Source organism: Polypterus senegalus, chromosome 7, assembly GCF_016835505.1.
Source record: "Polypterus senegalus isolate Bchr_013 chromosome 7, ASM1683550v1, whole genome shotgun sequence".
Lineage (NCBI taxonomy): Eukaryota > Metazoa > Chordata > Cladistia > Polypteriformes > Polypteridae > Polypterus > Polypterus senegalus.
Window position 1 is genome coordinate 176964942 of NC_053160.1, and position 24982 is coordinate 176989923.

General features: G+C 40.6%; 1 protein-coding gene across 2 annotated transcripts in view; it reads right to left on the reverse strand.

Annotated features, from left to right (window-relative positions):
- cntfr (ciliary neurotrophic factor receptor) overlaps positions 1 to 24982 on the reverse strand; it is a 734458-nt gene that overhangs the window by 82635 nt on the left and 626841 nt on the right. For both annotated transcript variants that reach the window (XM_039759654.1, XM_039759655.1), the window contains one exon: positions 22868 to 23031. In XM_039759654.1, the coding sequence (XP_039615588.1) occupies positions 22868 to 23031 (164 nt within the window). The remainder of the gene's footprint in view (positions 1 to 22867; positions 23032 to 24982) is intronic.

A 24982-nucleotide genomic window follows, 5' to 3' on the forward strand; every position in this document is an offset into this window, starting at 1 on the left:
GTAAGTTTTTGAGTGGCACAAACGTTTCAAGCAAGGACAGAAAAATGTGAAAGACATTCAACGCCCAGGTCGCCTACGCTCATCTCAGACGGATGAAAACATCAAAATGGTGAATCAGATTGTCAAAATGATCGTACTGCTTTTTCCATAAAGCAGTTTTTGACTGACAAAAACATTTCTGCCCTCGATCATCCTCCCTATTCGCCCGATTTAGCTCCCTGTGATTTTTACTTGTTTCCAAAAATCAAAAGTGACCTGAAGGGAACACATTTTTCTTCAATGGATGAAGTGAAGACAGAAACAGCAAGCCTGTTGAAGAGCCTCAAGCAAGAAGATTTCCAGCACTGTTTCAATCAACGGAGGATACGTATGGAGCGGCGTAGATAAAGGAGGGGGAGTATATAGAAGGTGACAATGCTTAGAATGCTGTAAGTCATCAATAAATATATATATATATTTTACCAATCCGGTTATTTTTGCGTGTCACCTCGTACAGTGCCCCTTTGTAGAGAAGGTGACATGATGGCACAGTGGTAGTATTGCTGCCTCAAAGAAAGAAGACCACGGTAATCGTCCCACTGCATTCCTGCATGGGATTTGCATGTTCTACCCATGTTGCTTTGGGTTTCATCCAACAGTCCAATGACATGCAGGTTAGGTGGATTCTTCTTCTTCTTCCTCTTCATCTTTTCCCACTTCTATGTGGGGTCAATGTGCTTGATCGACCTTCTCCAAACAACTTGGTCCTGCACCTCCTCCTCAGCCAGACCGTTTTCCTTCAGATCTTCTTTTACTTTATCTATCCACCTCAACTTTGGCCCCCCTTACTTTCTTTATTCCCACCTCTCTTTTGCCTACATATTCCTTGTCTGTTCTCATCACATCTCTGTATCACTTCAGCTTACTTTCCTGCACTTTCTTAGCTATGCCTCCCACTTTTTTTGTACCTCATTTCTTATTCTGTTGTATTTTTCTAACTCCACACATCCATCTCCACATTCTCATTTCTGCCACGTCTCACTTCTTTTCCTGCTCTTCCTTCACTGCCCGTGTCTCAGCTCCATACATCATTACTGGTCTTCCCACTGTCTTCAAAACGTGACCTTTAACTTTCTCTTAACATGTTGTTTAGGTGGAGTTGCCCGTGCTTAATCCAGCCTTGTGACCAATGCTTGCTGAAATAGACTCCAGCCCCCTGTGACCCTACTCAGGATCAAGTGGGGTTAGGAGGTAGTGTGGTACATCTTTGTATTGCATTTTAAACTGACATGAACATTGTGTACTGCAGTGAAAAGCAATCGGCCATTTGGTGGATACGTTTCTAATTATGATGTGCCAACATTAAATACCCCACAAGCATATGCCTTGCATTGCAATGTAGTTAACAAATTGGATTGCGCTTAATTTTGGCACCAATAATCTTCCATATTTGTCACCATGGCTAGACCAAAAGAGCTCCCTGAGGCTTTCAGGAAGGACTTTAAGGTGCACACACTTCAACAGCAAAGAGCAAGCAAAGCTAAATGTAGGGGTTTAAATAGGACGGTTCACCGACAAAAGCGCAATAGACATATGAGCGCCAACAAAACCGCGACGGACAAATGAGCACCGACGAACTTGCTAACTGGTTTTCGACAAATGCGCCCCGACAAAATTGCCACGACCAAATCGCAAGAGAGGCCAAGAGAGTGGGACGCGTACGTGCGCATTATGTACACATTATGTGCTAGGTTATAACTGTATTCAAAGATGCTAATTGCACTGAGTTTCGTTCCTCCAGAAGATGTTGGGTCCGCTGTCGATGAACTGAGCGAGAGTAGACCCGACAATCTCCAGAATGTTTATGAGTACTGGGAGGACAATTACGTTGGTCGATTGAGACGCAATCGACGAGCCAACCCATTGTTTCCTATCAGCATGTGGAACATGCGAGAACATGTTGCTGATGTCATGCCGCGAACAAATAACTCAGTCGAGGGTTGGCATGACGCGTCATATACAAAGCGGAATTACCCGAGGTCAGGCAGCCAGCAAGTCTAAGTACGCTCAACTATCAAGACGTCTTGCTGCAATTCTTCCAACATATGCAGGGCGTGATCTTAAGGACTATCTGCATGGCGTGTCTCATAATATTGACTTCTAAAATAAACATTATTATATATGCTTTAAACTAGTAATTCATATTTAATGAAACTTTTTTTGTCTGCGCGATTTTGTCCGCGTGATTTTCACGCCGCGTTTTAATGGGCACTATTTTGTCGAAGCTTATATGTCTGTCGCGCAAATGTCAGGTCATTAAATAGGACAGCTTCAGACAAGATCACGAGCATCTAACCACTGGCCCCTGATCTGGTGCACCTGAATCTACTTTTAGGTATTTAAAGACGTGATAAATGTATGGGGGGCTTTTAATTATATTAATGGGATAACTTTATAGTATACGATTGACTACAAAATGCAAACATGGCATGATGTTTAGAATGTTATACCACCTTCCTCTATCCTGTAAACAGAATAAAGATCAAATCTTTAGAAGTCCCCATAAGTTAATGGGGTGCACTTATTTTTCCACACAACTTTATTTCTTGTTTATTTTTGGCATGTTGCGGATTTTTTGATATGGACACAACAAACTAGACAGAGCACACAGCTTTGGTAGGAGGACGAACAACATAAGGGTATCAAAAAAAAGACAAAGCAAGACGTGACATTGCGCGCAGAAGGCAGCATGCTTGCTACCGTGCATCAGAATACATGTGATAATTTGGCCTGCTTGGACCTTTGGGATTTGGGGGTGCCTTTTTCAGAAGCCATCTGGCCATCAGGCCCTGCAGCGATTATCATCCAGTTTATGAATAATGGCTACCTGCCAGAACATGGATTATTAGCGAGATGCCTGGCCAAATGATATTAGCATGGTCTTTTTGCTGTTGTACCCTATCTGATGCGAAGGCTTGAGAGCTGGGGGAGAGATGGGGGTGGGCTGGGTGGGTCAAAGAGTTCGGGCGAGTAAAGCAGCTCGACTTTCATGAGCGAGCTGTCACAGAGACAGCTGAATAACCTTTTTTTTTTTTCTTTGCAATGCTAATGGCCCTGCAAGGCTTGGGCTATTGATTAATCTAAGTAGTGGTCTGAGGATGAGAGTGACTTTTGGCAGACACACAAAAGCCTATTACAAAAAAAAAAAAGCCCCGCCAAAAAAAAAGAAAAAAGAATAAAAACATCTGAGGCACCCGACTTTGTATGTATACGGTGACTGGGAGGGGGGACACAGATTAAAGAAATGACCATTCCTTTTGAAACTCTCCTTTCTCTCCCTTCCTTTCTTACTGCTTTATTAATGACCTTTGTGGTGGTCCATCATATTAATGCCCATATGCTAAGCTTTAGACCTACTGCTGAAGCCTGGATTAGATTTCTATAACTTGATTTACTCTCGTCCAAAGTTAATTTATATAACCTATGGCAGAATAAGGGGGTGGGGGTGAAACCACAGCCTGCAGTGTTCAGGCTTTATAATGTTTATCCAAAAATAAACATAAAATTGTATCATTAGATGGGTGGGCCCACGCTGGATTGTATGGGATACTTTATCAGCTCAATGTTGATTTATCTAGCAGGTCATGCTAATCATTTTAGAAATCTCATTTGGCCAAAACATAAAAGGAAGGAGGCCATGTTCAGTGTCATTAAAGCATCTGCTCTCCATAGAGAGTTCTTTACCAAAAGGATGAAGAGCAGATATTTCAACATACGAGTGTGTCAGCGTCTCAGCACTCCATCATGATAGGAATGAGGATGAAAGGCACTTCTCCTACTTACTGTATTCAGCCTGCAGTAGACAGAGACAGATGTAGTTATGAAAAGGTTCACAGAGATGGGGCAAGAACCCCAAGGCCCTGTCACGATACACAACTTTTCTGTCAAGACTTTCACTGTCTATGATGTTGGCTTTGCTCTTTAGCCCAGTTGTTGACTGGTTTTAACCCAGCATGGTATGGAGAAAAGACACACTAATGCTAGAATGCTGTGGTTTGACAGCAGTTCATCATTCCTTCTGTAACTGAATTCTGGACTTCTTGACAGACAGACCTCAGTCTACAATGGAATCATCATCTCTAACACCTACACGCTGAAAACTGGTGTCCCCCCAGGGCTGCGTCCTCAGCCCTTTTCCGTTTCACTCTGCTGACTCACTACTGTACAGCTGTGTAGAGCTCTAACTCCATCATTAAGATTGCTGACGACACACAGGTGGTTGGTCTCATCGAAAATGGGGAATGCTTCAGCATTCAGCTTATGGAATTGGGATTCCATAATTGATGGACTGGTGAAAATGTGAGAATCTAACTTTTAACATGGACAAGATGAAAGTGATGATTGTTAACTTTTAAACAGCCCATGCCGTCCACACTCCACCGCACACTGTGGTGTGCACTGTCAAAGCCAGATTCATGAAACTGGTTCAGGATGGGAAGAATAACTTCATTAACACATATGTGCAGTCACTCCGTACATGTAAAGGGATGACTGAATTACAGATGATGGTAACACTTCTAAAGCACACTTTGTGAATTACAGAAGTACGTGAATGGTTTCATTTCTTAAGTTCTCGCTAATTAATGATAAACCGGACCCTTGGAGTTAGGATTCTGCTGCACTTAATTAGTTCTCTTATCCATGTGCTAAAGTAGCAGCGGGACAGGGTCACAGAAGCTTTACTTCAAATGCTTTCTAAGAGTGCTCAAGGCAAAAGCTAAAAAGTCATTCAATATAATCAAAATTTAATCAAATAGTGAAAATCGCATCTGTCAGTAAAAACCGACTCTCGCAGCACCTAGCAGCTAACCTTACTTGGTCAATTAGTCCATTAACACCACTTCCAACATCCAGTAGGTGCCTGAGATTCTTCACTTCTTTCAGTGACCCAAGAAGGCAAGTCCACCTGACCTGTTGTTGCTCTTCGACATTTCTACTAATGATAATAGCATTTACTGTCAACCAGGGCAGATCCAGCAGGTGCCAGAGGGGTTCTTCAGGGCGATGCCATAGAGAAACCATTTTTGAATGCCAAAAGACCCATCTATATGAAGGCTCCAGAAAGAAGCATTTATTTATTTAGATCGGTAACATACAGTAAATAACCATGAATAGATGGTATCAGATTTGGGTAACACTCTAGTTTAGGTACTGCCAAAATACATCTATTAATCAATTATTCTTATGTAACAAGCCCTTAACATGCACTTCTTTGGGTCTTTATAACACATTTAACGCAGTGATGAGGAGCTGCAAGTAAATTAATTGGTCCAGCATTACAAATATTTTCACAGGCTTCCACAATTCTAGTGTTAAAACATCAGTGAAGTGTTTCTTCATCTCTGCAGTGTGGCCAGCTAGCAAAACTTCACTTTCGAGTGGTCTGAGGGGGTTTAACTGAGACACATTGCTCTTGATATTCCAAATTTAGTATAAGACCTCCGAATCCTTCATATTAACAAGTCATTTTACCAGCAGGTCAACATGCTGCACTGCACAAATATTAATGACCCATCTACTGATGTTTCATAAGTGTCACGAAGACCAAAAGAAGCCTTTGTTAAGTCTTATTACATAAGACTACGTAAGCAGTAGATGCATTTTTGCAGTACCCAAACAAAAGCGTTACTCAGATTTGTGAAAATCCAGTGGGTCTTGATTTTAACAGGACTCTCACTGCATACACTCACACAGGACATGTCCACATTTTCTTAATCTGTTAGTGTTCTGCAGCCTACCCTACTTTAACATATTTATTTCTACATATTGAGGGAGAGAAGACAGAAGAGTGAGCCATTAGGTTACCTGAGGCTCTGTCTTTAAAATGTTCAAAACCTTGTGTGAGAAGCCTGCAGCTGATCCGACAAAGGGGGTGGCTTTCTCATTGAAATAATATTTAAGAGGAAGAGGTTTCCGAGGGGCAGTTGTGTTTCTTTGCCATAGGTTTACAGTTTAACAGACAGAGAGCTCGCAGTTAAGAGTGTAAGAACGGGCAGCTGGTGGAGCTATGTGGGAGAAAAAATGGAGCAGGAGAACTACCGAGCTGCACTTGAGTGATGGACGCTGCTGTTATGGGCACCTAACCAGCAGCGACACTGGTCACAATATACGAGGGACATTCAAAATTTTTCTCCACTTTTTTCTAACTCTATTTATTAATAATTTAATTATTAATATTAAAGTGGTGGTGGCTCTGAGGTTTGGGATCTGCACTGGCAATCGGAAGGTTGCCGCTTCCAATCCAGTAAATGCTCTGCTCTGTTGGGCTCTTGAGCAAGGCCCTTAACCTGCAATTGTTGAGCGCTTTGAGTAGTGAGAAAAGTGCTATGTAAGTGCAAAGAATTATTATTATAATTAATTAAAAAAAAAATGACATCACTTTTTTACGTAGACACCTTCATTTTTGATGCAATTTTCCCAGTTACATGACACTCTCAGACACAACCAATTACTACTCCTCCCTCCCGCCATCACCGTTTCCAATGAAATCATAAAAGTGCGGAAACTTTTTGAACCTCCCTTGAATATATATATATATATATATATATATATACATATATATATATATATATATACATATAAAGTGGTACCTTGGTATACGTCTGCTTTGGAATAAGTCCAACTTGGTATACGTCCTGTTTGGATGTGAAAAATGTTGCTTGGTATACGACCTTTGTTTGGAATACGACTCACATGCTAGAACACCGCGCACTACCCTTGTTTACCTCTCTCGAGACAAAGCCACGACTGCCCACAAGCGTCAGTACGCCAGTTGCTAGCATTCAGTGAACAACCCACGCTATAACTCTCTGTGAATTTTCATGTGATTTTGTGTTTTTTTTCATGTAAATTTGAATTGATTGTTGAAAAGTATGAAGGTGGCATGTGTATCCGGGACTTGGCTGCTGCATACCGTATGCCGAGAACGACGGTATCTACGATTGTAAAAAACAAAGACGTTATTAAAAAGTAAAATGAGGTAAAATTTTCATTTATTCCATCTAATTGCTTTTGTATTTATGTATTTTAGTATTAAGTAGTGTTTAAATTATTTTATACAACCCCATCAATGTATAATATGCCAGTAACAATAGGATTTTTTTTCATGGGAACCGATTAATCATTTTCCTTTATTTCTTATGGGAAAAATTTGTTTGTTATACGTCCTGTTTGGTATAAGTCAAAGGATCTGGAATGGATTAAGGATGTATACCGAGGCACCACTGTATATATGTATATGTATATATGTATATATATATATATATATATATATATATATATATATATATATATATATATATATATATATATATATTAACAGACAGTCAGGCCTTCTACCCAGAAGGGACACCTGCATAAAGGAAGGATGGGGAGCTTGCACGGGGCATTACCCCCTCTGGAATGGCAAAGGGCAGTCCCCCTGGCTTAGGACAATGCCACCGGTAATGTACTCTACTATCTGGTTAGATGATAAACTGCGTTTCATTGTATCTATACAACAACAATAAAGTTGAATCTAAATCTAATCTAATCTAATCTAATTTGTAAAGCAGCAGTGTTAACCACCCGTGGTGTACTTATACAGTAACACACAAAAGAAAATATTGGTGGCAAGCATGGGAAAGGTGCAATATAAATAAAATGTATTATTATTATTATTATTAATATGATATTATGTTATGTTACAAAGTTTGCATTTTAAATCTGCTGTACATGGTGTCAGCATTGCTTTGTACAGTTATAATCCATGTAAGGTTTTCAGGTTGAAAATGAAACCAGAAAACAAAAAAAATTGTTTTCAATCTGCAATAAAACAAACTGAAACAGCAGGAGACAAATAACAAAAGATTTGAGTTGTGATATGAAGTACCCTCCTTGCTCAAGCAGCACTCTGGGGGTCCTTATGCCATAATGATGTTGGCACAGAACAGTTTATTAAGTTATTTCATTAGGCGCTTTGTTTCTAATTCAATACAAAGGCAAACAAGAAAATAAACACAGACTTTACTGTAATATACTAAAGCACAGGTAGCCGTAAATCTATTTTTTTTTTAAATTCATTTTCCATTTTCAACATTTTTTTGGAAAAATATACCAAATGAACGTAATAAGTATAGAAAAGGCTCCTTGCTAACATAATTCTATACTGATACCAAATCCTTTATTCATTCAAATAAATACAGAGGAAAAAACTCCACGAATGCATAAAGTGAACGTAAAAATTGTGGAATTTAGTGAGGATGGCAAAAAAATTGAAATCAGTAAATGCTGGTTATCATTTTGATATTTATCATTTTATCGTTTAGGTAGATAAAACAAAAAAAAGTCTGCACTGGCATGAAAACTCTTCATGAGTGTACATGCAGTCCTTTGGTGGACGCCCTTATCCAAGGTGACTTACAACACTGAGATTCCATTTCTTTTGATTATTCCAAGTGGAGCACAGGCAGGTGAAGTGGCCTGCTGACGGTCACACTGTGTCAGTAGCAAGTTTTGAATCCACAGCCTCAAGAGTTTCAGGACCAAAGCCTTACCCACTGCATATGCCACACTGCATACACCCGTTCAGAGCTGAGATTGCGCAGTATGCTTCTCTATTTTAAGACAGACGGTGTCACACATGTTTGCATAGGGGACAGCTTAAAGGCTCTGGTGATTGTAATTCCCCACCACTCCAGGGGTTGGCGTGCTGTTCTAATGCCTTTTCTATTCCTCCCTCTGCAGATCGGAAGATTGACGGCTAAAGCACCATCTGGACCCGCCTCTTCCTGACGGAAAGAGTTAAGACAAGAAGATCCGCCATCTCGTGGCAGCTCATTTTGAGAACTCGTGCCTGAAAAGACATTTCCACAATTATTGTGTGTGTTTTTCACTTTTATTTTGACTTCAATTATGCAAAGTCACCAGGCTGGTGCCCCGACTCTTTATTGTGATCAATCTGACGTTTTACAGTACAATGAGTTTGTAAATTTGCCAATGCTTTTCAATGGGAGATTTCAAAATTATGTACAGCTGCTCTCAAAACAACCTCACAAGTTTTTCAAGGCATGGATTTCACAAGATGTCGAACTCGTTTCTTTGAGAGTCTGGTCCATCTTGACGTGACTGCCTCGCACAATTTCTGCAGACTTTTCGGTGGTACATTCATGGTGCCAATCTCTTGTTCTGTTAGACTAAGATCCGCTGACAAACACAGAACTCATTGTCATGTCAGTGGAACCACTTGGAGATGAGTAGATGATCAACAGTAGATGATCTTCTTATATAATACGCTACTATGGCTGTTCGTTTGTCTGTCCAGGATTTTAAATCACCTGTAGCTCGCAAGCTGTTTGACCATTTGACCTGAAATTTAGTACACAGATACTACGTGACGTCTACTGATTGCTACTGTATGCTGAAACTCTGCACTACAGTGAAGAGTTTTGGAATTATTACTCTTTTTATTTTACTTTATTGTAGAATCAACTCTCGGTAGTGGGGAGCAGGGTGGCCGTGCGGCGGATGTGTACGGGCGTGGAGTATTGTCAAGTCAAGTCTATTCACTGCACATTATTGTGCAGTATGCCGTTACTGGTATCCCATAATATGATTCGGATTTGTTCAGAGCCCTGAAGACCTCGGCCATCAAGCTGACTCCCCCTATTGGCCATTCCACTGCTCAGTCAGCGGTGGGCCAGCCAATCCGATGAAAGGACCCCTCTAGCCGACCATTCCTGCAATCCTCCATCAGAGATGACATGGAAGAGACACCAAAGCAGCCTGTCATAGACCCAAGCAGACTTGGGGAGAAGGTGTGAACTCCGCACAGATGATGCCAGTCTAATGGAGGTCACCGATACGTTCAACACCCACACTGGGGTCAGTTTAGAGATGCCAATAATACTAAACTGTACATCTTTGTGGACGTTGGAGGAAAAAAAAATCCTAGCAAACTGCTGGAAATCACACGACCAGGCAAAACCGTGGAAGCCCTGCAGGGAACCGTAAGCCCTTCATGCACCACCATGTCTCGCACATCTTTTTGTTTTAATCTGTAGAAGTACACAATAAGAAAAAAACAAAAACTCTGCAAAGTCAGACTTGGTTATTGTAAAGGACATAACCATGAAAGTTCTTCCATAGGCCAAGTGCATTAAATCCATAATCAGCTCATATTTTAGAAGTCATAAATACAATAAAATGGTAACTGTGCGGCTCTTCCGACACTAATTTCGCTATCTGATTGCATTACTAGCCGGAAGAATTTTTTTTTTAAGAACTAAAAATAAATAACAGGACTGGCTCTGAGCAAAGATTTTGAACGAAATAAGTAATTGAAAACATCCCACAAAAACTGCAGCTTTGGTGAATGATTTGTTATGTGATGTATCCACATCAGAAGCATGGAAGACAGCTCATTTTTCATATGAAAGTAGTGTATTAGCTTTAATGGATGTGCCGCAGTTGTTTCTTTTTTTTTTAAAAAAAGAAAATGATGTTTGAATGCATTGTAGTTTCTTCAAACAGGACGTACGTCTTTGACAGCTGACCTAATAAATAAACGGCGAGAATAAAAAGAAAACCCACAAATATTGAAGGAAAAGGTGTGCAGTAATGAAAAACACGACTTCTTTAATGTCTGCCATCACTTTAGAGCTTCAGTCCGACGCGAGTCAAAGTGACTTTGAATATCAAAGGCCCGCCGCTGTCTTCAGTGAAGTCTACGAGTTTGGTTGACCCCCTTAATGTTTGTCCAAACATTCAAAACATTTAGGAATCAAAGAAGTAAAGAAAACATCATAATTAACGTTTAAGGGAAAGAGTCTAGGGATAGAAAAAAGAATCAAATCCTTTCTTGGAAATTCATTTAAAAAAACAAAGTTTAAATTTTAATAAATCTAAAAAAAAAAGAGGAAATGTCCGAGGTTTGTTTCCTGTACTAAAAATCATTAATCATACGACAACAAAATGAGAACTCGTACAACACCACAGTAATAAATTCTTATTAATCCGCATTTGGCAGACACCTTTACACGAGGCGGCTCACAGGACCAGGATGCATTTCAATTGCTTACACGTGTATTTTTTACAATTGGAACACAAGAAGGTCAGATGAATTGTGTGGGGTCACTTTTTATGTTTAGTAGCCGGCTGAGCGTATTTCTTTCTTTTTAATTGTTGTCACTTTGAAGAAACATCACGGTGCCTAGGGACACTTTGACGCTAGCACAGGGGCCATTTCTTTTACTCGGTGTCTTTAACCTCCTTAGTGTTATGTTTATCCCTTGCTTTGTGTGAGTGTTCCCTCATCCCTCAGGTACGTTATCGGCAGTAGCGGGTTCAAGAGGCTCCCTGGAAGGACCCAGTAGCGTGGGGCTGACCTGCGCCTCCACAAATCCTGTGTTTTTTTTTTTGTAAGAGTGTTAGTGCTGCTCGGATACAAGGAGCACATTTATTTTGTATGCCAAACAAATAGTCATTAGCAAGCAAGAAATACGATACACGGTGTATGCAGACAACAGCAGAATTATTTGGCAGAGACAGTATTAAAAAAAAAAACAAATCTTTGTGGGTTAAATCAAGAAACGTATGGGGGCTTCTCCATATTCTAAAGACACAACAAAGGTTATTTTCTAATAATCAAATTCAACAGAAATTTCGGTTCTCTACCAGCAGTATTGGTAGTCAGCTGGTGCTCACATTATGTAGTCCTGGCACTCCTCACAGCCTTCTGCCAACTTAATGCCACACTTGCTAATCTGCTTGTATCTCCCAGGAGTTGTAGCGATCCTTGCATCCTGGGAGCTGTGTATGACGACTGCGCTAGTTTCATTGAGGGGGACCATCCTACACTGGCACCCCTGGCTCAGGCAATCGCACTGAATTCATGGAGTGGGGACAGACACACTGGCATGTGAAAAACTGGGTTGTGGCACCTCAAAGGTTGGTGTTCATAGCAGAGTCATTTTTGTGAGTTTTGTTTTTTTTCGTTTGATCTTGGATTTTGTCTTTTGGATTTGCGTATTTGGACTTGCTAACCTTGGATTGCCTTTTAGGCACATCCTTTTTGCTCATTTTGGCATTTCTTGACGTTTGTTTGTAAATAAATATTTTTCATTTAATGAACTCTTGTTGCCTTTCTGATCACTAGCCAGAGTTTTCCTCAGATTAGATATGGTAGGTAGATAGATCCTATAGGGAAGGTCTACAGGATGATGGTGAGACCAGCTATTCAATATGGGTTAGAGACGGTGGCACTGACCGGAAAGCAGGAGACAGAGCTGGAGGTAGCAAAGTTAAAGATGCTAAGATTTGCATTGAGTCTGACAAGGATGGACAGGATTAGAAATGAGGACATTAGAGGGTCAGCTCAGGTTGGGAGACAAAGTCAGAGAGGCGACTGGTTTGGACATGTGCAGAGGAGAGATGCTGAGTATATTGGGAGAAGGGCACTAAGGATATAGCTGACAGGTAAGAGGAAAAGAGGAAGGCCTAAGAGAAGGTTTATGTATGTGGTGACAGAGGACATGCAGGTGGTGGGTGTAACAGAACAAGATGAAGAGGACAGAAAGATATGGAAGAAGATGACCCGCTGTGGCAACCCCTAACGGGAGCAGCCAAAAGAAGAAGAAGAAGAACAGTAGAGAGTAACAGGGGTTGTGGAAAAGAGGTGAAGAAGAGAGTGCAGGCAGGGTGGAATGGGTGGAGAAGAGTGATATGTGACAGACGGGTATCAGCAAGAGTGAAAGGGAAGGTCTACAGGATGGCAGTGAGACCTATGTTATATGGGCTGGAGACTGTGGCACTGACCAGAAAGCAGGAGACAGAGCTGGAGATGGCAGAGCTAAAGATGCTAAGATTTGCATTGGGTGTGATGAGGATGGACAGGTTTAGAAATGAGGTCATTAGAGGGTTAGCTTAGGGTTAGAGGAGGAGAGGAGGGGTATATTGGGAGAAGGATGTTAAGGATAGAGCTGCCAGGGAAGAGGAAAAGAGGAAGGCCTAAGAGAAGGTTTATGGGTGTGGTGAGAGAGGACATGCAGGTGATGTGGGTAACAACAAGATGACGAGGACAGGAAGAGATGGAAGAAGATGATCTGCTGTGGTGACCCCTAACAGTAGCAGCTGAAAGAAGAAGAAGAAGAAGATACAGTAGATAGATAAAACTTTATTTGTGCCCATCGGGAAATTTGGCTTTTTACAGAAGCTCTTTAAATACAGTAAATAAATACATAAATAGGTAGATAAGTAAGCAAATAAATTAATTAATAGACACACGCATTGGTCTAAACACACACCTGGATGACTATAAAGCAAAAATACTGAAAAGAAAGGAAAAGTCCTGACATGGCAGTCCCAGTCACAGTGAGGCGTTGTGCAGGCGTGTTGCTGTTGGCATTAAGGAAGTCCCCGTAGCATTCCTTGACACACTTCAGCTGAAAGTCCTTAGTGTTAGGCCGGAGATATACTTAACACTACGCGACGTGTGCACTTGAGGACGATGCTACTACGTAAGCAGTGCACTGACTATACTTGCGCTTGTACTTTGTTTAAATCTGGAGGATTCCACCAGGTGCAAGTGCAAGAAATCATCACGGTGAGAAAACAATGTCTGGTTTCTTTGTGTTGTGAGTTGAGGGATGAAAGATGTTAAAGATAAAAATTCTGGGCCCTCTGATGCTGTTGCAAAGATAGCCACAGCAACACAGAAGATGATATGTGAGACCTTTAAACATATCGCGTCATTACGATAGGGAATATGTGACGCGTATATTGGGAGAAACCGATGAAGAAAAGCACCATCAATGCAGTCGCATGTCAGCATTTAAGTTTGATGATTTGCTTCACCACATCAAACCATTCATCAGACCTCAAGCACACAGACGTATCCTGTTGGAGGTGCACTGCAGCTTACCATCACATGTCGATTTTAAACAATGATGCTGACGTCATGGACCAAACCATGAACACAAACGCCACCCATATTTTTGCTGGCAACTCTCACACTCATTGCGTCAATTTCTGATGACATGCTGAGAATACCTGTTGAAAGAACCCTGGGAATGTGTGGCAGCCATGATACATGCATGTAAGCAATCTGAGCGTGAGGTATAAACCGGCCCTTAGTGTTCCAGGCAGGGCATGTGCAGTATTGTTCATAATGACACTTAGTCTTGTTTTAACTCTCTCCTATGCCCCTAACTGAGTTTGCCCTTTTCATTAACTCGGTGGGCTCCTCTTGAAGTGATGTTACCAGCCCAGCTCACCACAGTGTAGACAATCACGCAGGCCATCACAGAGTTACAGGAGATGTGAAGGATGTCACTTCTCACATTAAGGAAGAAAGGCCTGCTCTGCCCTTTCTTCTGTTGTTCCTCTGTGTTCCGAGACCAGTCCAACCTGTCATAAATGTAGACCCCCAAGTACTTGTAGAACTGGACGTAGACGTACGTCCACTTCTTGAATAGTCACCGGACATAGACGCTCTTTTGTGTGTCAATAACCAGTTCTTTGGTGTTGTTGATGTTAAGGTGCAGACAATTCACAAAGATCTCCCCCAACTCCTCTCCTCTGCCTCAGCCCACTTATCATTTCACTCCTTAAGTGTATATTACAAGGGTGTTGTACCATGTTGTACTGATTACATCTTTGCCTGAAGAAGGGGCCTGAGTTGCCTCGAAAGCTTGCATATTGTAATCTTTTTAGTTAGCCAATAAAAGGTGTCATTTTGCTTGACTTTTCACCCCATAAGTGCAGAATCCTCTGAGAATTTCTGTAAGTGCCCTGACCTGGTGTTATATTTCTAGTCAGAGGTGTACAGAGTGAAGAGTAAAGCAGACAGGCCTGGTCCTTGTGGTGTCCCAGTGTTGCTCACACAGTCCCTGAGTCTCACATACTGCGGTCTACCTGACAGACAGTCCGTCATCCGGACACCACAGGCTCACCCACCCTCATATCTCTGAGTTTACACCTTAACAGGGATGGCTAGATGGTAATGAAGGCACTGGAGACATCAAAACCCATCATCCTCAGAGTGCTGCTGGCTTTGTCCAGGTGAGAATAAGCCTTGTGGAGCAGACAGACAATCACAACCTCCACTCCAGTCTTTGTCTAACAGGTAAACTGCAGTGGGTCCAGGTGGTCTACCACAAGAGGACTCAGAGTCCAGGACCAGCCTCTCAAAGATCTTCATGATGTGAGATATACTGTAAGTGCCACTGCTCTGTAGTTAATTCTTCCTGTTGTGAGGACTGTTTGGAACATTAAATCTTCTTCTTCTTCTTTTTTTTTTCACTTTAATTTAGTGTGTCCATTTCTGGGCCTAGTGATAGATAGATAGATAGATAGATAGATAGATAGATAGATAGATAGATAGATAGATATGAAAGGCACTATATAAGAATTAAATAGATAGATAGATAGATAGATAGATAGATAGATAGATAGATAGATAGATAGATAGATACTTTATTAATCCCTTTGGGAAATTCACCTTAGTGAAGGCCCTGGCCTGCTGGTATAGCATCTTTTAAAGGCCTCTCTCCCATCTTGTCATGTTTGCGACTTCCATTTCTGACAGCTGTAACACAACAGTATTGTCCTGTTTAGACCCCAAGGTGTAAAGAGCACCTGACTAGTGTATGAGTATTTGGCAAGTTACACGCAATGCCTCACACGCTGATCAGGTGGCTAAAACAATCCCACAACTTTCTGACAAAGTACCCCTAGCAATGGGTTTTCCACATATATTTATACATTCAAACTATTTTAGTACGTCTTGGTGTAAATCCCCTGTCACACACGTGCACTTGGGAGGCAAGCTAAGGGCTTAACTGAGGGCGGAAAACAAGGGCAGATTTTTTCGAAGTGCACTATCCTTTCCTCTCCTTCTCCTACTGATCTCCCAAAGAGAAACGAGTAAAAAGCTTCACTTCCTGCCTCCCTTTCTTAACCACACCTCCTACCGAGGTCACTTCCGGCCTCAATTACTGGAGCCCACCTCTCCCTTCCTGGCTGCTATAAAAGCCCAGCATCTTTCCTCTTTAGTTGTCCCCTAAATGGACACAGAACCAGACGTTATTCTGGAGCCATTTATTGCAATTGTGAATTTTGTTGCATTGTACGCTGTACAATACGGAGGGAGGTTCGCTAAACCTTTTTCGGCCTTCCTTGTGTCTTTACACCCTTTACAACTTACAAAATGTATGACATGGTACCTCCAAATGGTTAAGCGAGTGCTGCGACTTCACATTCTGGTAGCTGACAATCTGTCTGCATTATGCACCGAAGCAGGTGTCCTTCTAGCAGATGTCTCTGCATTTCAAACAGCATAATTATGTTTTTGTGCAAAGACAGATTACATATGTACATGGAGGAATCCTGTAGATAGCCAAAAAAATAGAAGAAACCTGGTATATTTGTTCTTAATGAATGAAAAATAACAATTCCTTTTAATAATCAATAAAAAAAAGATTACTCAAATAGGCAAAGGGTGCTGCATTTTGGGTATTTGTATTAAAAATGTCATTCAGCTAAAATCAGTTTTGCTTTTCCCTTCCATATATTTCAAATACTAAAGCTTCTGTGTGATTTTTTAATACAGGGCTTTGGAAATCATCAGGTACAAGTCAGGAATCAACCCTAAAACAGCCATGACCCTCGGTTTGCCTATCAGACACATATCAGTGCGGAAGGTGGTCTCATCTATATGCTCCACAGAGCCAACTCCCACCAGGACAAAGCTAGTACCACAATTAAGATCATGTTCTTGGACTTTTCTAATGCCTTTAACACCATTCTGCCTTACTGACTGGGATAAAAGCTCAGGGCTTTCCACCTTGATACCCCCACATTGATCTCCTGGGCCATGGCCTACCTGACCAACAGACAGCAGTTTGTGAGGCTGAGGGATTGAGTGTTGGAAGTGGTGGTGTGTAATAATGGAGCACCTCAGGTTGATCTGTCCTGTCTCCCTTCCTGTTTACTCCTCTACACAACAGACTTCCGGCACAATCCCAGCACTTGACATCTACAGATGATCTTCCATCATAGACAAATCAGAGTACAGGAAGGCTGTGGATGACTCTGTCTTGTGGTGCAGGAACAACAACCTACAACTCAGCATCAGCAAAGCAAAAGAGCTGGTGGTGGATTTCCATCTTGCAAAGGAGCCTCAGGGACCCAACACCATTCAGGGGGAGGATGTGGAGGTGGTGCAGAGATACAAGGACCAACAAACTGGACTGGTCTGAGAACACAGTGTTGCTGGACAAGAAGGGCCAGTGCAGGCAGGATTTGCTAAGGAGACTCAGGTCTTTTGATGTGTGCAGCAAGCTGCTGGAAATGTTCTACCAGTCCATAGTAGCCAAGTGTGTGTTTTACGCTGTGGTCTCCTGGGGAAGCAACTTCAGCACAAAAGAAGCCCAACGTCTGAACAAACATGTGAGGAAAAGCCTGCAACATCACAGGGTGAACTCTGGGCACACTGGAAGCTGTGGTAGAAAAGAGGATGGTGGCAAAATTGGATGCCATCAAGAAAAATGCCCTCCATCCCCTCCAGGAGGCGCTCTCTTGGAGCACTTTTTTCCACAGGCTCATCCCACCAGGGTGTGCTGGGAAGCGCCTCTTTGGGGTTCTTTTGTGCTCACAGCTATCATTAAATTAAAAATTTTGAATTATTTTCAGGGCCCTTGCACGATTTTGATTTTGGGGATTTCAGGAGTTAATTACTAAACCGCAGACCCTTATCACCACGGGTGTTTCACATCTTGCTACTAATCCAAATTGTACAGAGTGTCTCTAAATTCTAAAAGCTGCATTTCTGCTCTTACATTATCACTCTTTCCCCGAGTAGACACTTAGATTTAATTTTCAGACAATTATAATCTCCATCGTGCGCGATTGTCTCCTATGAAGCTTCAACACCTCAGGACCTGCCGCTGTTGTGTCAGGGACTTTCAAGCAGGACAGAACTAATGGATGCTCGACTCTGCTCAATGCTCTTTAGTAGTTTCATGCTAAACATCGTCTTCTGAAGCGCCATTTGCTTTGATGTATAGCCAGCTCACTTGCAGATATGCAATGTTTAGGGAATATTGACATTAATTAGCCATTTATATCATTTATTAGAAATCAAATATGCAGAACAGTATTTCGTGAAAGGCATCCTTTGTTCGTTTCTGCCTAATTTATCAAAGCAACATTAACTCAATGACCCACAAGGCAGGATTTTACTGCAGTATTCAAAAGCAATTTAAAAAGGCATTTGCGAACATCATTTATTGTAGCTGGTCGTCATTAATCTTTTATATAATGATAATCATATTGTTGCAATATGACATACAGTATTTTATTTTTTGCCACTCTTTATGTACATGGCAGTGAGACTTTGTGGTATTTCTTTTACCGTTTTAATATTTTTGTACCCATATCTAAACCTTTATAAATCCAAACATTACTTTTTCTTTTACAATTACTAATGAAAAATATTTACTGTTTATAGTAGAAAAGTTGAGTGCCCGCCAAGGAAAAGTCAATTCCTGCCAACATGTGAAATATTATTGACAGGCTTCAAGTGCGGACTTGGTGCGTATTGATCTTGTGGGGATGTCAATCATTTTTGTAGTATTACAACGTATGCTTTCTAAAACTTTACTGAAAAAAAAAGTTATTTGCTATTTTTTGTTTTTTTGTAAGGTTGTCGGGATATGTGAAAACTATCTAAAATGTTACAAGCCAACTCAATGTCAGCGCTAAGTTTACTGTTATATGGCCACAGTATGATGAGATTATCCCTAATTTCCCTCCCACAGATCAATGGAACAGTGTATGGAACAGTAGACAGTGGGTTCAGAACGCACTCAGACCCCTTCACTTTCCGAAAAAACTTTATTGTGTTGTAAGATTTTGTTTTAAACAGATAAATCCGCCATTTTTGCCCATTGGTCTACACTCACAAGCGCAAAGTGAAAACATGTATTTGGAAAGGTGTACAAATCTCTCTATTATTAAAACAAAATCTTGGAAGGAGATGAGATGTGATTTTCTCAGAGAGACACTTATACATCCCGGGAAACGAGTCCACGCCCGGGGCCGGAAATAAAGGGCAAAGAGTAGAACATCGTAAAGAATTTTAAAATGTTGGCGCAGTACACATGCAGAGCAGGTTAGAGATGATGGAAGTACGATAATTCAAAAGTCTCAAAAAAAGGATAGGAAAGATCGCATTAGCGCTAACAAACGGAAAGTATTGCTCTGTGAAATAACAGAACAGCGAAAAGAGATTGAATATATTGTTCGGATTTAAACTTTAAGTCGAAGACTTGTAGATCGTCTAATTCGTGTTGCCAGCCATAATTAAAAGATTCCAAAAACGTTGTTATAGTATGAAGTCCCTTGAGACGGAGATTTTTAACATGAGATCCTTTCAAGTCACGCCCTACTTACAGCCATTTTCAAAGAAGACCATGGTCATCTAACCTCAGTCGTGTGAATGCTTTTGTCAGACACACTTCCTACACTGTTAGCTTGTTAGTTTATCAGGACAATAATTTTATACGTTCTAGATGTCAACGACTAAGCGAAGAAGAAAGAGCATGGACAAACATTCAAAAAAGTCATTTTATTTATTAAAGGGAAAGAAACGATATTCACTCACAGGCAGTTATAAGTTACGTTGTCACGATGTAAGTCCAAACACGGAATCAAACTTCAATGCGATCTTGAAGAAAAGTTCATTCCAAATATTGTTTTTACTAATGTTTTAAAGTAAAAGTGAAAATAATGCATATGTAACAATTCCCATGAAAATAATCTCTTAAAATTGTATATCCAATTAACCAAACCCGGGGGTTGGCGAGCTAAGCGAGCAGGGGGCAGAGCCCCCAATTTATTAAAAATCAAAAACTGAAATGTCTCCTTCCTATTGTTGAAAGGGTGGCAATCAACTTTAAATGAAAAGGAAACTTGGCTTCATTGGTTTGCTTGGGATTCCCTGTGCTCACGTGAATAGCGAGGATCAAACCAGCAAAAATGGTATCTGGAGAGAGATTGACGCGAATGCATGAAGCAAAAATACCCCAAGGATGACATTTTGCATATTTTTACTGAATTGGATTGTGACTTGTGACTTTGACACAAGTGATCGAAAACTAATGTGAGGTACCAGCATCAGCTGATCGTTTGTGTAGCTGACCCACCTATGACGGTGTTGGCCTGAGAGGATCGTCACTTACCTTTCCTTGAGGTACAAACTAGATTACAGTGCACTGCGACTGCCACCGCATTCTGTCGCCCCAGCTCCCCGCCACGAGGGGCAGTCTGGTGGCCAGCCTGCCACGGATTCTTGGCAAACTGGTGGCCACTGCATGCAGCAACAGATGTTTCACATCTGTGTGAAACCTTTGTTTTGTGTGCTTTTCAGAAAACTGTGTTATTTGGAAATAATATTCAGCCCTTAAAAGAGTTCATTCTCCTTGAGGTGTGTCTGGAACTTGTTTGGAGTCCACTGGCGGCAAACTGAATTGACTGGACATCAATTAGAAAGATGCACATGTGATATAACAGGTCTGTGGCTCGAAATGGATGGCCAGTTTTTAAATAAATAAAAAAGAGGGGGCGTGGCAGTGTGGCAGGAGCGGTTCCCGGGCATGGTACGGGCACGGGTGTTTCCACACTGGGATCACCCGTGTCCATAACTGATGCCGTGAGCTGCTAATCACCGCACCTGTGTCACGTCCCCATTATAAGCAGGAGGAGCGCGAGCGCAGAGGGGAGAGAGAAAAGGAGAGAAGAAAAGAGAGGGCAGAGATTAAGAGTGAGAGAAGAAGGCAGAAAGCAGAAGGTGAAGGGCGAGTGAGAGGGCAGACTTGCAGTAGTAATGGCAGGCAGCTGGGAAGAGAGGCTTAGTGGGGTGTTTGGGGGGGGTGGATGGATTGAGTTTTTCAGAGGAGCAGGAATGACCAGGATCGAGGATGGCTCATCGCAGGAGGAAGCAGGAGTCATGGAGGCTTGGGAGGGAGAGTCCCAATGTGAGCGCCCTGGTCGTTGGGGAACCCGAGTCTTGGTCTGGCATGACGGCTGTATGTGTCCCGGGGACGGTTTTTAAGACAGTTGCACATGTTGCCAGGCCCAAAAGGGATAAGCAGAGGAGTTGTCAGAGAAAAGGCATCGAGATTTTAAAAGGAGACGGCTTCTGTTCGGCCATTGTTTTTAACTTCATTTTAATTGGATTTGTTTTTAACCTGCACTTTTGTTCACCTTGTTTTTATGGATTATTTATTTATTGACATTTTGAGCACTGCACTGTTTTGAACCCTTTTTTAGGTTTTAGACTGTTTTTAATAAAAGCACTTACACCTCTTTGCCCCTTCCCCTTGCTCCGTTTGGTGTCCTCATTGCCCAGCTCATCCGGGTACATTACCGACAGTGTTGGGTTCAAGAGGCTCCCTTAAGAGAAGCAGGAGCATGAAGTTGGACCCGCATCGTCACAACACCCAGACGTACAGAAGATCCCAACAATTCACACTGACTGTCAGGAGAAAAACCAAACGATGAATTCCAAGGAGCTCTCTGTAGACCTCCATGATCACATTGTGGTGAGGCACAGATCAGGAGCAAGGGGATGAAAGCATGTCTAAAGCTTTGAGTGTTCCCTAAAGCACAATGGCCTCAAAAATTGTGAAATGGAAGAAGGTTGGAACTATGGGTCTCCCCCTGGAGTTGGCTGCCTGGCCTGACTCCGTAGAGTTGACTGTACTAAATAACTGGGCCAGGAGGGCCTTGGTCAGGGAGGAGAACAAAAACCCAAAGGCCACTCACTGGTAACAGAGCTTCAGATGTCCTCTGCTGGAATGCAAGAACCTGTCAGAAGGGCGACCTTCTCAGCAGCACCTCATCGATCAGGCATTTATGGTAGAGCGGCTAACTTACATTTACTTAGTCAGCTGATGCTTTTAACCAAGATGACTTTCAACATTTATGATACAATCAGTTACATTTCCTTTTTGTTTTTTCCAATTGGAGCACAAGCAGGACAAGTGACTTATGGTCACGCAGTGTCAGTAGCAGGATTTAAACTCACAACCTCAGGGTTTGAAGCCCAATGCCTTAACCTCTACTTAACCACTACCACTCGGCCTACTCCTGCTTGGAGATTGCCATGAGCATGAGAAAAAACATTCTATAGTCTAACAAGACAAAAATGTTACTCTTCGGGCAGAACTCCAAGAACTATGTCTGACAAAGACAAGGCACTGCCCATCACCTGCTTAATGCAATCCCTACGGTGAAGCATGGTGGTGACAGCACAATACTATCGGAGTTCTTCTCAGCAGCAGGGACAGGGAGACTGCTCAGAATTGAGGAAAGGATGCACACAGCCAAAAACAGAGAGGCCCTTAAAGAAAGTGCACGTGACCTCAGACTGAGGTGACGGTTCAACTCTCAGCATGACAATGAGACAAAGCACACAGCCAAGTTAACCCACGTGGGGTCTCTCACTGTCCTTGAGTGTCCCAGCCAAAGCCCAGACACCCGAAAATGGCAGTTTACAATCTACAATCAAAATTTACCCGCGATTGGGAGTATCTGCTAGGAAGAACAGAGGAAAACAAAAACTCCACAAAGCTGGATCCTAGATAAATAAACCTCTGGTGGCCCATGGTCTCCATTTTGTTTGAGGTACATTCTTGGTATAACATTGTGCTCTATAAATAAATAATGGTGTTGTTGTTCATTAGCTTTACAGCCAAAACATTAGATGGCCTTGGTTAAATGGCTACCCATCTCCTCTTAAATATTCATTTTTCAGCACAATTACATTAAATAGACATGAAATCGTACTTACATGCTGCCATGTATCCAGAATTAATGGCCTGTATCTCAGAAAGTACTTAAGTGGGAAAGTTTCAACGTCTGGCCATGTTGAAGGACTATTCCATGTAACTTCCAGTTTACGAGGATTGCCGGGAATGGGATTGGCTACAACTTTTTCTGGAGGATCTGGCTTCACTGTGAAGAAGAAAATCAGAAAATCAGAATCCCCTTAACTGCATGCATCTGAATTAGAGGTATTACAGCTTTTAAAGGTGAGATATTGATAGCATGGAGAGCGCCATTTTAAGCACATCTTGCCTGAAGTGTATTTGTCTGTGCTAATATCAGACTACATTCTGTCTCCATTCAAGTATATCTCTCATGTAAATATTACTAAAAGGGAAAAGTGGAAAGCAAACAATAATTAGCATTGAAAACGGAATCGGCTCCTGTGGTATATCACTCTTATTGTAAACTTTAATAAAGCTGAAAAAACTAAATTCTTTATTGTGCGTGCGGGGCAAGGATATGACCATTTTTTAAAGATATTAATGGTTAAATAACTTAGTCACCTAACTCATGACACCAAATAAGGAATAAAGAAATCAAAAACGAATTAATCAATGCAATTTATTTACCTTGTGCAGAAGCATATTGCATTCATCAAAGTGAAAAAGGCATGTTTTCTCATAATTTTCAGTTAGTATCTTATAATTATGCAATAAGGATCTTGTAAATATTACTTAGTATTGTATATGTACAAGAGAAGTATCTCATAACTATGACCTTGTATCACATAATTGGAGTCACCAAAAATAATACTGGGGTGTGTTTTCTTGTAATAATGACTTAGTATCTGGTAATTATGAAATGAGAATCTTGTATTTATGACTTAGTATCTCATGATTATGAAATGAGGATCTCGTAATTTTAACTTAATGTCTTATAATTGTAAGATAAGAATCTCGTAGTTATGACTTAGTATCTCATGATTATGAAATGAGGTTCTTGTAATTATGACTTAGTGTGTCCTAATTGCATTCACCCCCCAAAAAAATACTGGGGATTATAACTTAGTATCTCTAAAATTGCAAGATAAAGATCTCGTAATTATGACTTAGTATCTTGTGATTATGAAATTAGGATTTTGTAATTATGACCAAGTATCTTATATTTAGAAGATAAGGATCTCGTAGATAGATAGATAGATAGATAGATAGATAGATAGATAGATAGATAGATAGATAGATACTTTAATTATGACTTAGTATCTTGTGATTATGAAATTAGAATCTTGTAATTGTAAATTAGTATCTTATATTTACAAGATAAGGATCTCGTAATTATAATTTAGTATCTTAAAATTGCAAGATAAGGATCTCGTAATTAGATAGATAGATAGATAGATAGATAGATAGATAGATAGATAGATAGATAGATAGATAGATACTTTAATTATGACTTAGTATTTTGTGATTATGAAATTAGAATCTTGTAATTGTAAATTAGTATCTTATATTTACAAGATAAGGATCTCGTAATTATAACTTAGTATCTTAAAATTGCAAGATAAGGATCTCGTAATTAGATAGATAGATAGATAGATAGATAGATAGATAGATAGATAGATAGATACTTTAATTATGACTTAGTATCTTGTGATTATGAAATTAAGATCTTGTAATTGTAAATTAGTATCTTATATTTACAAGATAAGGATCTCGTAATTATGACTTAGTATCTTGTGATTATGAAACGAGGATTTTTTAATTATGACCAAGTATCTTATATTTAGAAGATAAGGATCTCGTAGATAGATAGATAGATAGATAGATAGATAGATAGATAGATAGATGGATAGATACTTTAATTATGACTTAGTATCTTGTGATTATGAAACGAGGATTTTGTAATTATGACTTAGTATTTTATAGTTACAAGATAAAGATCTCCTTGTTATGACTATGAAATGAGAATCTTTTATTTATGATTTACTATCTCATAATTACAACACAAGATCTTATAATTACAAAATAAGAATCGTGTAATTGTGGCTTAATATTTCATGATTATGAAATGAGGATCACATAATTATGACTTAGTATCTCAAAATTATAAGATAAGATCTCACAGCATGTTGTTATTA